Below are 18,803 nucleotides of genomic sequence, written 5' to 3' on the forward strand. Positions count from 1 at the left end.
CAAGAAATGAAAAAAAATGAAGGGAGAGAAGGCAAATTTTACTACAGTCCAAAGGACTGATCTCTCTCTCTCTCGCTCTCTCTTTCATCACACACACACACACACACACACACACACACACACACCGTGCTGGTTAATTTCTTTTCCTGGGTTAGAAAAAAAGGATTACTTGCCCACAAAGGTTTGGAGGTGGGGGGCAAGAGGTTGGCCGTAAAGCTAAATTCACCTGCTGCTGAGGTGAAAGAAGACACAGGAGGGAAGCTGTTCTGAGCAGCAAATTACCGCTTAATGATTAGGGGTATTGAAAAGACCCTCAAGTTCGCCTCTAGCTTTATTTTATTTTATTTTATTTTATTTTTTACATTCGCGTCACTAAAGGGTTAAGTGTGGCTGAGCTCCAACCCTCCCCCCCACCCTCGCCTCTCTATTCCCCCTCCCGATATTGTCTCCCCCCTCCCCTCCTGTTCGTCGCTAGCAGGTCATCGAATACTCTGTCCAGTCGGCGCGTTCCCAAGCCCCTCTGATTCCCGCCCATCTGGCCGGTGGCTGCTTACGAAGAGGTGTGCGCTCACCGAGGGGCGTGTTTCAGCACTGGGAGACGCTGAGAGCCCCAGGTTAGACTTCAGAGCAGAGCCAGCCAGGGAGTGGGGCGGGGGAAAGTTTGGCACCCCACAAGGGGTTGTCGAATTAGAGGGGGCGGGGCGCCCAAAGGTACTTTAGCCCTCCAAGCTTACGGACACAGGCTGCCCAGACCAGAGACGGTGTGCGACCATGGACCACGCGGATAGAGAGCCGTCCGCGGAGTCTTCAGAGTCCCGGCCGCCTTGGCCACCACCGCAACCACTGCCACTGCTGCCGGCTCTTCCACCGCTCCACGCGCCTTTGCCAGAGCCGGCAGCACAGTTCTATCTAGACTCTGCTCCAGAACCCTGCCTGGAGACGAACCCAGAACCAGCTACAGAATCAGACACACAGCCTATCTCAGAACCAGCTCCAGAACCTGCCACCAAGCCGGCCCCAGAACCAGCCATAGAACTGGTCACAGAGTCGGCCACAGAACCAGCCGCAAAGTCTTACCTTGAGCCGGCTTCAGAGTCCTCTCTGGAACCGAGTCCAGCACCTTATCTATTGCAATGTCCGGTGCTCATTCCAGAGACGGGTCTAAAGACCGCGGCATCGTCCGGAACGCCAGTGACCTCGTCTATCATAAAGGTAAGAAAAACACCACCTGGGGCAAGCGAGGCTGCTGGCTATCGCGCTTTCAGAACTCTAGGTACCCTTAATATCCTATTTGGCTGCCATCAACTGGAAAAGATGCGCAAAAAGGTGCGGGGATTAGGGAGCAGGAAGCAGTTGGGATGCGGGAAGCAACCTGTGGAAGCGAAAGTGAGCTGTTTGGGGCTAGCAACCAGGTAACAGTATGGGGTGGTAATCGGAGCCGGGTTTTTTTTCCCAAGGGGAGAAGTGACAGTGCGGTGAGTTCTTATATCTTGAAAAAGAGAAAGAAGATGCTCCCGAGTAGCTCAAGCGACCTAGAGAGGTGATTGGGGCTGGCCCGGGATACACAGACATGGGATTCAGTGGGAGTGGAGGGACACACCGTTTAGCCGCGGTCACTGCCACTGAGGGCCAAGCTGCGGAGCCACGGCTGTCTGCTTGGACCCCTTCCTGCCACTGGGGAGGGGTCCTCAGCTGGGGCATAACTGGCGGCCCCCAGAGAGATGCCCAAAACCTCTGTCTGCTCCTGGGCTCTGGTAGACTCCGGGTGGGGATGAGGGAATGGGCGGTGCCCACGCACACTGCAGGAGAGGGGCAGGGTTTGCCGCCTCCAGGGAAGAGGGGGAAAGCATAATGCCGAAGCCACCAACCCATCTGTCTGCTGCAAGATTTCCCAGCAGGTAGGTGCACACACAGTGATGTGGTGATGGGTCCCCTCACAAGCGAGGCAACTGACATCCCGCACCAGGGCACTTGAAATGATACAAGAGTCCTGGTTTGAAGACACAAAAATAGGAGTTGCTATTTGAGAGAGTGTAAATGAGAATCCTCACTTCCAATCTTCAGAGATGCCTTCCTAAATGTTGCACTGAGCCTGAAGAAGACGAGTGGAGAATCTTTGGTCACCGGTCCGGGGTGGGAAGTGGGATAAAGAAGGTTTTCAGTGTTTGCCTTGGACCCCAGACACCAATGTTTGTTCCTCAGCAGGAGTCTGTCTGTCTTTCTTGCTTTCTGTATGCTTCCCCTACTCTTCTTTTCCCCTAAACTTTGCTCTCCCATGTGAAAATCATGATAATGCATATATACACCTTCATTTAGCTTTCCTGCAGGAAAAACAAAACACAGAAAGAAACAAATAACACACTATACCAACATTGCCCATTCTTACTTCTGCCTAGCAGGACTCAGAGAAACGGCTCTAGAATCCTGTTGTGGACTGCACACTTGTAGAATGTAGGGGGAGGGGCACATGTTGCCATCGTGAAATAGAAATGGAAGCCGCGCTGATTGTTTTCTGAATTATGAGTGGGGAGGCTTGTTTGTAAAATAATTGCAATAATAAACCGCTGGGGGGAAAAAGAGAAAACTTAAGCAAAAAATTTCACAGGGAAAAATACAGAGGTTAAAAAGGTGAAGGGATTAAGCAAGGAAAAGGAAGATTTACAACAGTGGTGATTATGGAGGGGGGCAGGTAGACGAGGGTAAAGGAGGGGGTGTTAAATTTAAATGGGAATGGAAGAAGACCTGACTTGTGGTGAATGCACAGTGCAGTGTACAGATGGTGTAGTATGAAATGGCACGCTTGAAACCTATGTAATGTTACTAACCAATGCCACCCCAATAAAGTCGATTTAAAATAAAGTAAAAATAAATAAACCAGGATTGTAGGAAAATAAGACCATTTTTAAAAATCCAAGAACTCTACTCTCACCAGGAGGTGGATCTGTCCCCTTTCTGCAGTGGCCTTTACCTGCAGTGATCTCCAGAGGGAAAAGGAGGGACAGTTAGACCTGGGAGATCACCCTAACCAGGTGCTTGGTCTTATATTTTTAAAAGAATTTTCTGAAAGCTGGTGAGAGAAGACCAATTAGGTACACCCAGCCTGTGTCCTTCTTAATTGAGATTTCGGGAATGTGGCTGAGAAAGTGACACCTGGGCACTTAATTACCAGGCTGACCAGAGAATGTGTAGCCTCTTTGGCCTCCAGAAGACTGAGTGGAGTCCAGAACTGACGGGATGAGCCCTGTGACAGTGGGAAAGCATCTCCCACCAGCTTCACTGGAAAATGTCTGTTGCCAGACAAATAAAGAGATTTAAGGTAAAGGGAATCAGGTTAGCTTCCTCTACGAAGTATCCGCTAAGATGATTGACCCACGGGCACTTGCCAGCCCTGGCAGGGAACAAAGGACTCTACAGAGTTTGACTTTGTCCATAGTAGAGCTGGTCATTTGTTCAATCACTTATCTTACAAAATGAGGTTAAGAACCTTGGCAATTTACTAAGCCGGTTGCGTAGATGAACCCATCAGTCGCTCTAGGGGATTTTGAAAGATGCAGATTGCTGGAGCCTGAGCCCTTCTCCAACACTCTAGGTGTTGCTATGCAATTATTCACCAGTATAAATGAGAACATCTGATCTTCAATGATAAGACCATTGTCTGTTGCAACCTCCCAGACAAATAGCACCCGCAGCCAGCTGACTTGCATTTTAACATTGCAGGTGAACAGGTTGTCATTTTAGCTGAAGTGGAATTGTTCTCAGATGCTGCCTCCTTGAGGTAAACTTAGAGGGAAAAAAATACACACATACACACACACACTCATTCAGGGATCAAAACAAAATAAAGCTCTCATCGTACAATAAAATCCTACATAACAAGGTACAGTCAGTACCAGTAGCATGAAACCAGCTTGATAAGTCTAAGGATGAAATGAACAAAATCAAAGGATTCAATGTGACTGCAGGTTTCTCCCACATAATTTTGCTGATTGATTTCTTAGCAAAAAAAAAAAAAAAAAAAAAAATTCAGCCCAGGGTGTATGTAGTCTGCTCTCTGCTCTCTTTTAGGGCTTGAGAACCAGCTGGTTATAAATCTATGCAAGAGTGAGGGTAGAAAAAAGAGGATTTATATTTTCTTTTTTATAGCCCCCAGGATAACAGTATATTTCCTTCCTGTCTAAAATGTTTTGATTTCCAGGAAATGAGCCCTTGTCTCCCACCTGGTGGTAGCAAGTGTAAGTAAGGATGTGTAAATTGGTTCTTTAACAATGCTCTAACTCTGTAGGGGGGGGGGGGGGAGTGTGGCCTCCATTAAATGGATCATATTTGTTTCTTTCCCCTCAGCTATGGTTGAAGAAAGACAGTTTATATTTTTATTCACTGGATTTTGACCAGCTATAAAATTTTAATGACATCATACAGGTGATTGATGAAAATCTGAAAAGAAATACATTTTTGTGGCATATATTTCTGGAGTGGGAAGGGTTTCTATGTACCTCTCTTGATGACTACACAGCAATTATCATTATATCCCAAACCATCACAGAACTGTTTCTGTTATGTTTTTGCACACATTTTCTTGCAAAGTAGCAAACATTTGTTTATATGATATCTGGTAATTTTTGCCTGACTACATTATCTTGCCTATTTCTGAGCTTCTCAAAGGTAGATGCTGTGTTTCCCTCCCCCACTGCCTAGTACAATTTAGCCCTCATTATTTTTACTCAACAAACACTTGCTAAAGCTTGAAATCTGTAATTCTATTTCCTTCAGTGATGTAGAGGTGGCTGCTGTGAATGAATAAAAATGCATTTTCATTAAATTCAGAGTAAAAAGTAAATGCTTACTTAAATAGCGTAGAATATATAGACTTTTAAGGAAATGCAGTCAATCTTTCCATTTTCAGAATGGATGTTGGAACCGTAATTAAAAAGAAAATTACTAACAATTTCAAATATTTTTGGAAAATGTCCTTATTCTCTGCAGCTCCAACAGGAGCAGAACAAAGATGACATTGTTGGTTTCGGGGGTAATAATTTTTTTTTCCTAAGTAAATAGAATACCTGCAGTGACTATAAACAACATTGGGATTATAGATTCAAATGTTCAACCTATTGAAGGTGAGGATGAAATTATTTTCATTCCTCTTAGGTTCTTTTCCCCCTCCTTGCCAGGTTTTGATCATACCATCTGATTTATTTGGCATATTCTGAGAGCTCCTGGACATTTGCTGCAGTGGTCTTTCTTTTCTAGGAGTTGTTTATTATTAAGGCTTCTGCAGATCTGTAGTCCAAAAGGAAAGACTGAATCATTACTCCAAGTGCTTCCAAGGAAAGAGGAAAAATCTATAGAGGTCAGAAAACCATTCAGGGACATTATAATAAGAATTATATAATTCTTTCTGTTAGTATGGCAATTTACAGTTTGCAGAAACCTTTCTTCTGTATTATCAGCTCTTGTATTCCCCTGAAGAAGAAAAAAGGGTGGGAGAGGGAAAAAATAAAATAAAAGTTGACACTTAAATAGGGTATAACAATTTGTCATTTGTGGATTTTCAAAAATATTCAACATATGGCTTTCTGTGACACATAGGATCTTCATTTGTCTAAAGACTACCTTTAAACTGGCATTCTATCAGCATTGATTTTACATAAAGTAATGACAGCTGTTTCTTGTCTGATGTTCCCAGAGGGAACCACCATAGAACAGGATCCTAAACAGGTAGAAGAGGCATAAGACCCTGAACCAAAGAAGCCTTTTTTTTGGGGGGGGGGGGGGGAAATAAATAGAAATTCTGATAAGGATACAGTGCCCAACATTTTCAAAGCCTGCTGCCTATAATTTCCTCAGTGTAATATAATAATTTTAAGTATTAAAAAAAGCATTCATTCTTAAAATGAAATGTCCCCACCCTCAGCAAAGCAAATAGACTTTATTCTCAAAATAGAAAAACAAATTTATGAATTAAAAAAATGAGAGACAGGAACAATGACCCTAGATAATGGAACTTATTCCTCTCCTGAATTATTTTAAGAAAAAAAAAAAAAAGCTGACCTGTGGTGGCGCAGTGGATAAAGCATCGACCTGGAATGCTGAGGTCACCGGTTCAAAACCCTGGGCTTGCCCGGTCAAGGCACATATGAGAGTTGATGCTTTGTACTCCTCCCTCTTCTCTCTCTCTTTCTCTCTTCTCTCTCAAATGAATACATAAAGTCTTTGAAAAAAAAAGAATTTTTTTTTTGTATTTTTCCGAAGCTGGAAACCGGGAGGCAGTCAGACAGACTCCCGCATGCGTCCAACCAGGATCCACTCGGCATGCCCACCAGGGGGCGATGCTCTGCCCATCTGGGGTGTTGCTCTGCTGCAACTGGAGCCGTTCTAGCGCCTGAGGCAAAGGCCATGGAGCCATCCTCAGCGCCCGGGCGAACTTTTCTCCGATGGAGCCTTGGCTGTGGGAGGGGAAGATAGAAACAGGGAGGAAGGAGAGGGGGAGGGGTGGAGAAGCAGATGGGCACCTCTCCTGTGTGCCCTGGCTGGGAATCGAACCCGGGACTCCTGCACGCCAGGCCGACACTCTACCACTGAGCTAACCAGCCAGGGCTGAAAAAAAAATTTTCTAAAGTGAGAAGCTTTTCACCCTCGCCAAAACCTATGAAACTTATATCCCTCAGAGAAAAATAAAAAATGGAAATAAAGAGAAGTCATCTCAAGGCAAAAAATATCTCTAATCTTAAAATGTTCATGAAATTTATAAACTTAATTGTACTTCACAGCCCATGTTCAATCCCTGACAAAAATGTATGGAAGCAAAAATAAAGTTTCAAAGGAGAAGGGGATCCACCAATCTCACCAAAGCTCTCTAATATCATTTCTTCAATTATGTAAAATATCCAGATTAGGTAAATCCTTAGAGATGGAAAGAAGATTAATGATTTTCAGAGGCTGGGAAAGGGGAGAGGAGGAAATGTGGGTGATAGCTAAAGGGTACTAGACTTCATTTGGGAGTGATTAAAATGTCCTGAAATTAGGTAGTGGAACCCTGGCCAGACAGCTTGGTTGGTTAGAACATCATCCTGAAGCATAGAGGTTGCTGGTTTGATCCCTAATCAGGGCACATACAGGAAGAGATCCATGTTCTAGTCCAGCGGTTCTCAACCTGTGGGTTGCGACCCGGGCGGGGGTCGAACGACCAAAACACAGGGGTCGCCTAAAGCCATCGGAAATACATATTTCCACTGCTCTAGTCTCTTTCTCTTCCTTTTCTTCTCTTGCTAAAAACAATAAATACATTTTTTTAAAATCTAGATAGTGATGATGGTTGCACCACCTTGTGAATATACTAAAAACCACCGATGTGTACAATTAAAAATCATGAATTTTAGTTTGTGTGATTTCTAGCTAAATTTAAAAACTAGCTAAAGAGATCGTTTATCCACCTTCATGACTAAGAACCTACTACCTTACCACAATTAAACAAACAAATGAATAAACAAGGGGGGAATTTAAAGGAACTAAAAGAAAGGGAGATCCTTTTAAAGTTAGGGCCTCCAGCCCTACTGGAGGAAATAACTTTTATTCGCATATGCACACCCCTTATTTTTTTATTTTGAGATGAACAAACAAGCAATATCAGAAATCTTTTTAAGGGCAGAGTCTTTCAAAATTACCAAAGTTAATGAAATTCAATAAAACAAAAAGAAAAATATAAAAGGAAAAGTTCCCTGATCTTAACAAATCTCCTAAAAGTTTTAATTGATGGAAAAGGGGAAAAACAATAAAAGTAAATCAACCCCAAGGAAAGATGCCCCATTCTCACCAAAACATATTACCCTTATTCTTAAAATACAATGTTCTTAAGATTTAAAAGAAAATTTCGGGGGGAGGGGGGAGAGGGAGAGGGAAGGGGGGAGGGGGAGGGGCACAAAGAAAACTAGATAGAAGGTGACAGAGGACAATCTGACTTTGGGTGATGGGTATGCAACATAAGTGAATGACAAGATAACCTGGAGTTGTTATCTTTGAATATATGTATCCTGATTTATTGATGTCGCCCCATTAAAAATAAAATTATTAAAAAAAAGATTTAAAAGAAAATTAATAATGAAAAGGCATGTATGTAAGTAAATGGGATAATATTTTTAAAATCTTCTTAAAGAGGAGAAATGTTCCAGCTTCACAAAGACCCAAGAACATTTTTCTTAAAAGACAGCAAAAATGCAAAATTTTTTAAAGTTTTTTTTAATTTATTCATTTTAGATAGGAGAGAGAATGAGAGAGAGAGAGAGAGAGAGAGAGAGAGAAGGGGGAGGAGCAGGAAGCATCAACTCCCATATGTGCCTTGACCAGACAAGTGCAGAGTTTCGAACCAGTGACCTCAGCGTTCCAGGTCGATGCTTTATCCACTGTGCCACCACAGGTCAGGCACAAATTTTTTAAAGAATAAAAAACAAAAGAAAATTCTTCTAATGGAAGCTAACCCAAATTCATCCAAACCCAAAAGTTCTATCCTTAATATAGGAAATTTTAAAATTGGAAGGATAAGTAGAAAAAGTAGTGTAAGGCCAAGGTCTGCCACTGCCATTATGGCCATTCACATGCATGTTCTCATTGAATTTGGGCAGACAGTAAAGAAATGGCAGAGTCAAGGGATGGTGGGCCATTCTGTTTATTGGTGTCTCACCAAGACAGGCAAGCCACAAGAAAAGCCAAGGGAAAAGCAGAAAACCTGCTTTTCCCATGAAGGGCAAGGAATCAGGAAGGAGAGAAAGCAGAAATCCTCCTGCACCTGTTGGTGGTGGGGGCAGAATCTCCCTTCCAGTAAACATTAGCAAAACAATGGCCCCTCCCAATCAGGAAGGCACCTGCAACTTCACAGACCACTGTATCTGGCGTTGTCCAGCCCCCAATGCAAACCACAAGCGAGCAAACATATACATCATATTTACAAACTTATTTGACCAACATTCCATCCCTTTGTTCGCTTTAAAATCTACACCACAGGTATCTTCCACAATGGTCACTGTGCGAGGACTGAGGTCATCGCATAAACAGAAACAGTACAAACTACAGTAATAGAATTACCAAATTATAAGCTATAGGAGAAATGAGAAGCTGTTAGTGGCACCAAGAGAGGCAAATCTTATCCCTCTGGCAGAATACAGGCCAAAGTTTTGTCTGCAAACACAGTAGCTGGTACCAGAGGCCGCCCTGAGCGGGCATACCAAACCTTATTGGCCAATACACCAGCATATGCTGGTTCTATGTATAGTAAAATAGGAGAACTCATTATTGGCCATAAAGAAATTACAAAACACTGTCCCCTTGAGCACTCAAGGGATAATACACTTCTACCTTAGGTGGCCAGGTGCTGGTTGCCCAAGGAGTTAACTGGAGGTCCACTTCTAGCCCCTTTCCCCATGGTGCCAACAAGGCCACCCATCTGAGATGGGTGGCCTATACGGTCCAGGGCCAAGAACATTGAAGGTGTTGGCCTTTAAGGAGGGCTCTTGGGGCAGGCAAGAGCACATTGCCCTGCTGTCTAAAACCTGGCTTGAGTAAAATGTCCTTGGTGCGTATCTGCAACTGAATGGGGGCAGCTGCCTGATGCAGGAGGGCCTCCACTGGAGCTGGGCTTCCCATCGAGGTCTCTCATTCAAAATCTGGAATACTGTCCATAAGCAGTGTGTCCATCTAGTAAGGGAGCTAGTGCCCCCCTCCTGTTGCAGTCCCTGCTTTAAGAGTCCATTAAACTGCTCAGTGATACCAGCAGCCTGGGGGCGGTAGGGAACATGGTACTTCCAGTCCACCCCCAGCTCTTGAGCCCATTGCCTCACCATTGAACCAGTGAAGTGGGTACCATTGTCACTTTCAAGGACCAGCAGCCACCCATATGCAGCACTCAGGCTGTCCAGAGCCTTTATGACTGCCCTCTGGTCAGGGTTATGGGTGGGGTAAGCAGCAAGCAGCTCGGTGGCAATATCTATACATGTGAATGCATACTGCTACCCTTCTGACTTTGGTAAGGGTCCAATGTCTATCTGCCATCATGTCAGTGGAAAATGACCCCTCTGGATCTGACCAGGTGACACCCATGGTCTCCGAGGGTGCTGCTTGGAACATACTGCACATTGCTCACAGGCTGCAAGTACCTCTGCATAGGACACAGGCAAGTTCCAAGCCTTAACCGTAGCCCACATAGTTTTCTGTCCCGCATGGAGCAGGTGCCGGTGGAGCCACTGCGCCACATTACCTGCAGGTGCAGTCTCCAACCATCGCACCCTTGCCAACGTATCTGCCTCATCATTCCCAGGATGGGCTAGAGGGGCATGCCCTGTGACATGATATACTGTCACCTGCTTCTGGTGTCCTATTTCCCATAAGTCCTGCCACATGGCCTGAACGCATAGTGGACAGTGCATTACCATCCACTGGTTAGTGTGCCAAGTAGCTATCCAAAGGGTCAGTCCATGATAGACAGCCCAGCTGTCAGTGCAGATCACCAGAGGTAAAGGTTCATTATGAGCAACTAGCCAAACAGCTCTTTGTTCTGCTCATTGGCTGCTCTGGCCTGTACCCATGTCCACCCAAATAGTCTCAGTGGCCGGATGGAAGGCAATAGCCATCCACTTGGCAGGTTAGCCCCTGCTGGAACCATCAGTATACCTGGCATCCGCGGGGATGGGCACCCGCCCCTCCTGGTAGGGACTGACTTCAGGTTCTGCCTCCTGAACCCCAGCTGCACCTGACTCTAAGGTCGCATACGTGACTGGACCCAAGATTTCCTGCAGTTCTGCCCTAAACAGGCTGGTGCTAAGAGCACAGCGTTGTTGCAGGTAAGCACCCCAATTGGCCAGGGTGGAGGTTTGGGCCATAGCACTACGTGGTTTGGTCACTCACTCTCTCACTCATCATGCAATAGGGTATGTTGTCTTGACTGTAACTGGTGGTGTGGTTGTAATACCCTCAGTGGCCAGGAGGGCAGCACACACAGCTGCCAGCTGCTTCTCCACTAATGAGTAATGAACTTCAGAACCTTTCCACAACTGGGACCAAAACCCAATAGGTGGCCGTAAGCACTCTATCTGCTGCCACAAGCCCCATCCAAACCCCTCGAGGTTACATGAACATCCAGCTCACAGGGCCTGGCAGGATCAAACACAGTCAAGGCCTGTGCCACCTTGACATCTCTCTTAGCTGCTGCAAATGAACCTTGCGCCTGCTCAATCCAATCCCAACGAACTCCTTTCCAAATAAGGTTGTACAAGGGGTATAGTAACTGAACCAAATGGGGTATAAATACTCACCAATACCCCAACAAACCTAAGAATTCCTGTTACTGTTTTACCAGTGGGCACGAGGTATGCTTGAATCTATCTATAACTGTGTCAGGGATAACTTGTCTTACCTGACCAGACAACTCCCAAGAACTTCACAGATAACACAGGTCCTTGTAATTTGTTCTTGTTGACTGCCCAGCCACATGCTTTCAAATGGGATAGCAGGGCAGAGACTGTTTGCTCCAATTCTGGAAGAGAATCACTAGTTAGCATAATATCATCAATATAGTGGTACATGCGAACTGCCTCTGGCTGTTTCCATTTAGCCAAGTCAGCAGCCACTACTCCATGGCACAAGGTGGTGCTATGCAAATAGCCCTGGGGTAACATTGTAAAGGTCCATTGTCTCCCTTCCCAACTGAAGGCAAATTGGTCTTGATTGTCTGCAGCTATATCAATAGAGAAAAAGGTATTCGCCAAGTCTGCCACAAAGTGGTACGCCCCCAACTCATGGCTTAGCTGATACATCATGTTAACTATCAAGGGAATAGTAGCATGCAAAGGGGGAACAACTTTATTAAGTTCTCTGTAATCTACTGTCATTCTCCAGGTTCTGCCTGGTTTGCACACAGGCCATGCTGTGAAATTGTAAGGACTGTGCGCTGGCCAGATGATCCCCACCTTTTCTAGTTTGAGTATCGTCTCTGTGATTTCTTCATAACCACCTGGCTGGCAGAACTGCTTGGTGTTAGTCACACGCCGAGGATTGGGTAATTGCAAAAAGGAATGTGATGCGTGTCCCTTCAACACTGTCTTCACAACCCTGACCCACAGCCAGAACTCTCTGGCTGTAGTTTCCAACCACAGTCCTTGCAAGACATCTACCCCCAAAATATATTCAGGAATAGGAGATACATACACCTTGTATGGCTTAGGAGGCAGTCTTCCTATGCTCAGTGGAATAGTTATTAGCTTCGCTCAAACAGTTTGGCCCCCATACCCATCAGTGGCCACTGGGGTCCCAGCAAATCACTCTGGGTTCCCATAGAGGAGGGAACATTTTGCACCTGTATCCACCAAGGCCAACACCCATTGTACATTGGAAAGGGACCAGTGGATAGCCAGTTCCATGTGTGGCCTCTGGTCCCTGTCCATCCCTGTTAGATGGGTCCCTTGGCCATTTTCCTATTTGAACTGGTACAATGGGTCTTGGGAGTTCTCTTCTCCCTCAGCTGTCTCCATCATATAATGTTGTAACCGAACTGCCCACACACCAAATGTTTTATTGGTAGCTGCTGAGGCCTTTCATCTCAGTGGCTGGAATTTCTTTTCTGGTTTAAACTGCTGCCAAAGCTCCAAAAGAAATTTATTAGACTGGCCATCTAATTTCTCCTTATCTGCTCCAGCGCGATCAAATCTACCCACACCTGTGTTCAGGTAACCTTTACAAGCTTGTTTCCATTGTTAGTTGGGGGAGGGGGGCAACATAGGCAGCAGCCCTCACTGCTTTATGATCCTGCACAGCCTCCAGCTCTCCAAAATCTGCTACCATCTGTGCTGCATTGATGAACTGGCCACACAGGGGCACAAGATAGCCACAAGTGACCCAAAAAGGGCTGACAGGGAGCTAGCAAGGATAAAGTCCCTCATTTTTGCTGTAAACACTTTCTTGTCTGGCTCACGGGACCCAGGGTTGTCAGCAGCATTCTTCATACCTAGTTCCCGAAGGACCTTTACTAACTCACTGTAGCACTGCCACTGACTCACTGCCCTGACAATTCTCCAGCATTCTGCCAGACCATACGAATGGCGGCCATCACTCATTCTAATAGGGTATGGTTTCCTGGGTTGTCATGGCAGTTCTGAAGATGCTGCCTCAAGGAGTGTGTGGTAATGGCAGCCAGTTTCTCCATCTCTGCTACAGAGAGCATGATGCCATCCACCCCTATGTGCCATAATCATAGTAACCAGGCTACCAGGGATTCAGTAGGTTTCTGCCTAAATTGTGCCCTCAACTCCATTAGCTCTGCCTGGGTATAGGGCTGGACCACAGAGTGTTCCATTACCTGGGCAGGAGGCTGTGGCTGCCTCTGAGGGACTCTTCTCTGCTGGGTTTTTACCTTCTTATTGACCACTGGTTGGGCTCTGAGTGTGCATATGGCAGCTTCAGCCTGAGCCTTCTCATCCTCAGAAGAGGAGTTGCAACACGCCTGCTCTTGCTGACTCAAAGCCAATCCACCAGCACGGATGCTACTGCTCCTTTGGCAACCATTTAGGCTCTGTGGCTGCTGGCCTCTGGCCAAAAGCTGGGACTCGAGCTCTTAAACACACAGTAGTTTCTCCAACAACTGCAGGTACAAACGTTCAGCTTCCAGGGCATACTGCAACTCATGAACATGTAATTCCTTTTCCAGTGCTCTGTCCAGTTCCAGACTTTCCTGTCCTTCAATGTGTGATTCGTCCTAGAGCTTTCAACCTCAGGCAGCTTCTCACATAGAACTCCTGGTTTCCCCTTGAGTAAAAAACACCCAGCCCACGGCCCCTAAAAGGACAGTCATGGGAAGCCAGAATAGCACCCAGTCCTCTACCCCACCTCTCAAGGGTGGCAGCACCATACTGATCTGATCTGAATCCTGCCACAAACTATGCCAATTGTAAGGCCAGGGGCTGCTGCCATTATTATGGCCATTCACATGCAGGTTCTCATTAAATTTGGGCAGACGGTAAAGTAACGGTGGAGTCGGAGAATGGTGGACCTTTCTTTTTATTAGTGTCTCACCAAGATAAGCAAGCCACAAGAAAAGTCAAGGGAACCTGCTTTTCTCATGGAGGGCAAGGGATCAGGGAGGAGAGAAAGCAGAAATCTTCCTGCACCTCTCGGTGGTGGGGGCAGAATCTCTCTTCCAGTAAACATTAGCAAGAAAACGGCCCCTCCCAATCAGGAAGGCGACCTGCAACCTCACAGATCACTATACCTGGCGTTGCCCAGCCCCCAATGCAAACCACAAGTGAGCAAACATATCAATATATATCATATTTACAAACTTATTTGACCAACAGGTAGAAAAGAGAAACAAAACCAAGAAAGTTTTCTAAAAGAAAGAAGTGCCCAGCCTCAACAAAGCCCTCTTTTTTTCTTTCTCAAAACAAATGAATATATTTAGAATTGGGGGGGGGCACAAAGGAATAAATGAATAGGCTATTTTAAAAGAGAAACCTCCTTTTTTATTGTTTTAATTTATTGTGTTTACATAGATTATTGTGTTGCCCTGAATGCATCCCCCTTCCCCTGTATTCCCCTCAACATCCCCTTTGTCCCCCTCCCCATAGCGCCCTCCCCCCTTCCTTTTAGGTTTATCCCATCCTATCATCCCCTTTCCCTCTGTCCTCTTTTCCTCTGGTTCCTTTGATCCCTCCTCTGTCTCAGTTCCATCCCTCAGTTCAATTTGTTCATTGGATTCCTCAAATGAGTGATGTCATATAATATTTTTCTTTTTCTGCCTGGCTTATTTCACTTAACATAATAGTTTCAAGGTCCATCCATGTTGTTGCAAAAGGTAAGATTTCCTTTTTTTTCATGACCCCATAGTATTCCATTGTATATATGTACCATAGCTTTTTAATCCACTCGTCCACTGATGGACACTTGAGCTGTTTCCAGATCTTCACTATTGTGAACAATGGGAGAACATATTCGACAATATGTCTGATAAGGGGTTAATAACCAAAATTTATAAAGAACTTGTAAATCTCAACACCAGGAAGATAAAAAATCCAATCAAAACATGGGCACAAGAAATGAATAGACACTTCTCCAAAAAGGACATACAGATGACCAATAGACAAATGAAAAAATGTTCAACATCACTAATCATTAGAGAAATGCAAATTAAAACCACAATGAGATACCACCTCACACTAGTCAAAGTGGCGCTCATTAACAAAACAACACACGATAGGTTCTGGCAAGGATGTGGAGAAAGGGGAACCATCCTGCACTGCTCATGGGAATGCAGACTGGTGCAGCCACTGTGGAGAAGAACAGTATTGAGATTCCTCAAAAAATCACTGATTCAAAAGAAGAAACCTCCTTTTAAAGGAACAAAGTTCTCCCAAATTCACCAAAGTCCCTGAATATTTTTCTCCAAACAAAAAGGAAATAGGGAGAAAAAGGAGACAAGAGGGACATGGAGAAAGAAAAGGGGGGGGGAGGAAGAAGGGAAAGAAAAGGGAAGAAGGAAAAAATAAAATAGGGATAATTTGTGAAAAGGTAAAAGGTAGAAATTTTCAAAGAAGGTGCAACAATGCTCTATGAAAAATAATGCATATTATTTCTGATGATCAACCCACTCTACCTTGCCCCCCAAAAGAATTTTAAAAATTAAAAAATAACCTTCTAAAGCTTCTCCAAGGGGAGATGAAGCCAATCTCACCCAAATCCATGGACCCTATTTATCTTCCAGCCTTCAAGTATTTTTTTTTAATGAAAAGTAAAAAAATTTTTTTCAAGGAGAGATGCTTCCAATCTTACTTTTATCAAATAAAGTATTTTTTAAAAAGAAAAGATAAAAATATTCTCCTGAAGAAGACTCCCCAACCTCATTAAAACTAGTGGCCCTTGATAGCTCTTCTCCACAAAACCTAGTTTTTAAAAAATGGAAATTATTCAAACTTAAAGAGAGGTGTTTCCTCAACTCTACCAAGAGCAAGAAATATTTCTCCAGAGATTTTATTTTAGAAAAATTCTCCCATCATAAGAAGAGATGTCTTCAATCTCATTAAAATCAATAAACCTTATTTTTATCCATACCCAAAATGGGAAAATATAATTTTAAGAACAAAAGAAGAGAAATCCTAATATAAGGCAAGTTGGCTGTAATCTCACTAATACCGTTGAAATTTATTTCCCTAAATGTTTTAAAGAAAGAGAAAAAAGAAAACTCTGTCTTTTTAAAAAAATTTAAAAAAAAATGTACCCTACTCCCCCACTCTAAAGACTAAAAAGTATTGCACAAAGAAAAGGTAATATTATTGTAAAATGGTGCCAGTGAACCTTAAATTCAGCACCTGAGGCTGAAGGGTAGTACAACTTTAATCCCAGACTGGCTTTCCTCTGTCCTCCAGACCATTTCTGGTTACTTCCCCCCCCCCCCCCCCCGTCAATTAGTCTATGCACTTAAAAAAGACAAATGTTGTCCATGGAAAACAAAATTATGATGGCTAACCTTCTAGGGAAAAATCATACCTCTTTTCCAAACCAAGCAGAAATGATTTGAGGATTAGCTGCATTATTGTTCCCCTCTAATACTATATAAACTCACAAGTTAAGGATAAACTCTAAAGCAATGACACTGTTACTATTAACTTCCAAATTAGACATAGAAAAAGACCCTTAACTAGTTTAGTAATGCGGTTCTTACACTAGTTGTCTAATCATGTACTCACTTAAACATCTGTTCTGTAGAGTGATTAAAGTGCTCCTCAACTCCACCAAAAGCAAGGAATCCTTCTCTAGAAATTTTGTTAGAAAAATTCTCCCATTATAAAAAGAGATGCTTTCAATCTCATTAAAACCAATAAACCTTTTTTTTTATAAGTACACGCAATCTGAAAGTCAGATTTATAAGCAGACAATATAACTAAATGTTTTTCAATTTTAAAATTTTATTTATTTATTTAAAAGTTAATGTTGTTGTGAGTTGGGGGCACAGAGAGAGAGATCAGCAGATGAAATCATCAAGGACTGGCAAAGAACCATCACTCACTCAGGTAAGTGGCCCCGAGTTCATGCTGTGTCCTACTTTTATTCACAAGACTTCAAAAAGCTTGTTTACTGAGAAATTGGCATAACATCAAGCATAACTTTTACTTAAAGATACATAGAGTCGTCCTAGCATGCGGAGGACCCGGGTTCGATTCCCAGCCAGGGCACACAGGAGAAGCGCCCATTTGCTTCTCCACCCCTCCGCCGCGCTTTCCTCTCTGTCTCTCTCTTCCCCTCCCGCAGCCAAGGCTCCATTGGAGCAAAGATGGCCCGGGCGCTGGGGATGGCTCTGTGGCCTCTGCCTCAGGTGCTAGAGTGGCTCTGGTCACAACATGGCGACACCCAGGATGAGCAGAGCATCGCCCCCTGGTGGGCAGAGCGTCACCCCTGGTGGGCGTGCCGGGTGGATCCCGGTCGGGCGCATGCGGGAGTCTGGCTGTCTCTCCCTGTTTCCAGCTTCAGAAAAATGAAAAAAAAAAAAGATACATGGAGTACACCTGCATGATAGCTTAATGATAATATAATATCAAAAGGCATTAATTGCTATTGCTTCTATGGTTCCCACAACATTCCTCTCTTTATCTCAAGGGATAACCTTGAAAGGAACAGATATCTTATGAGAGTGTTTTACTGAGAAAAAAGCCCAGCAACTGCCTTCAGTCACATACACCTGTTTCAGTGACCTGCCTTCAAGTCACAAAACAATTCTCTTGGCAAAACATTCTTTTCTTATTGGCTGTGTTCCCATCCAAGGCCATGCAATGGATTATTCCACTACAAGTTAAATTGAGTACCTACTCTATGTCCTGTATGTTTAGCACTGAAGATTCCATAATGGGAAAAATCACATAGATGAGACTTCCCTTAAGCAACACTGATAAATAAGAAACCCGTTACCAAAACAGATATCCAAGAGATGATGATTTTTTATACCACATGCTTCACTAGATTCTTTCAGCATACATATTTCAATGTAATGAAATAAAGAATATGTGCTAATTTCAGAGAATGTAGAGAAATCAAAACTGAAAAAGTAAATAAAATTATGAGCAGCCCACCAGTCATGAGATAATTACTGTTAATATTTTTATATATTTTTCTACTTTTTTCTTCAAATATATGCCTATGTATGTTCATAGTTTACAATAGGAAGATTTTATGGAATGTGCAATTGTACCAAGCTTCCCTAGTTACCTCCCCAACTTAATTATTAGATCATGTGTATTGTTCTATATTGTTTTTAGGAAAGACTTGTTAATTTTAAGTTAAAGTTTATCTAATCAGATGTCTCTATAATCTGATTGATAAATGTGCTTGAAACATAATTATTCAGAGATGTATTTTCAGTATAAAGCAACTAGAGTATACATTTTATGTAGACACAATGGTTGTGTCTACACCAGGGGTAGTCAACCTTTTTATACCTACTGCCCACTTTTGTATCTCTGTTAGTAGTAAAATTTTCTAACCGCCCACTGGTTCCACAGTAATGGTGATTTATAAAGTAGGGAAGTAACTTTACTTTATAAAATTTATAAATCAGAGTTACAGCAAGTTAAAGCATATAATAATAATTACTTGCCAAGTACTTTATGTTGGATTTTTGCTAAGTTTGTCAGAATAAATCTTTATGAAACAACTTACTATAGTTAAATCTATCTTTTTATTTACACTTTGGTTGCTCCGCTACCACCCACCATGAAAGCTGGAACACCCACTAGTGGACGGTAGGGACCAGGTTGATTACCACTGGTCTACACAAACAA

General features: G+C 43.5%; 1 protein-coding gene across 1 annotated transcript in view; it reads left to right on the forward strand.

Moving 5' to 3' along the window:
* Window positions 1–771: 771 nt before the first annotated feature.
* The window catches only part of DGKK (diacylglycerol kinase kappa), a 193,725-nt gene continuing 175,693 nt past the window's right edge, over window positions 772–18,803 (forward strand). The window contains exon 1 of the mRNA XM_066357797.1: window positions 772–1,386. Within this exon, the coding sequence (XP_066213894.1) occupies window positions 772–1,386 (615 nt within the window). The remainder of the gene's footprint in view (window positions 1,387–18,803) is intronic.

Source organism: Saccopteryx leptura, chromosome X, assembly GCF_036850995.1.
Source record: "Saccopteryx leptura isolate mSacLep1 chromosome X, mSacLep1_pri_phased_curated, whole genome shotgun sequence".
NCBI classification, from domain to species: Eukaryota; Metazoa; Chordata; class Mammalia; order Chiroptera; family Emballonuridae; genus Saccopteryx; species Saccopteryx leptura.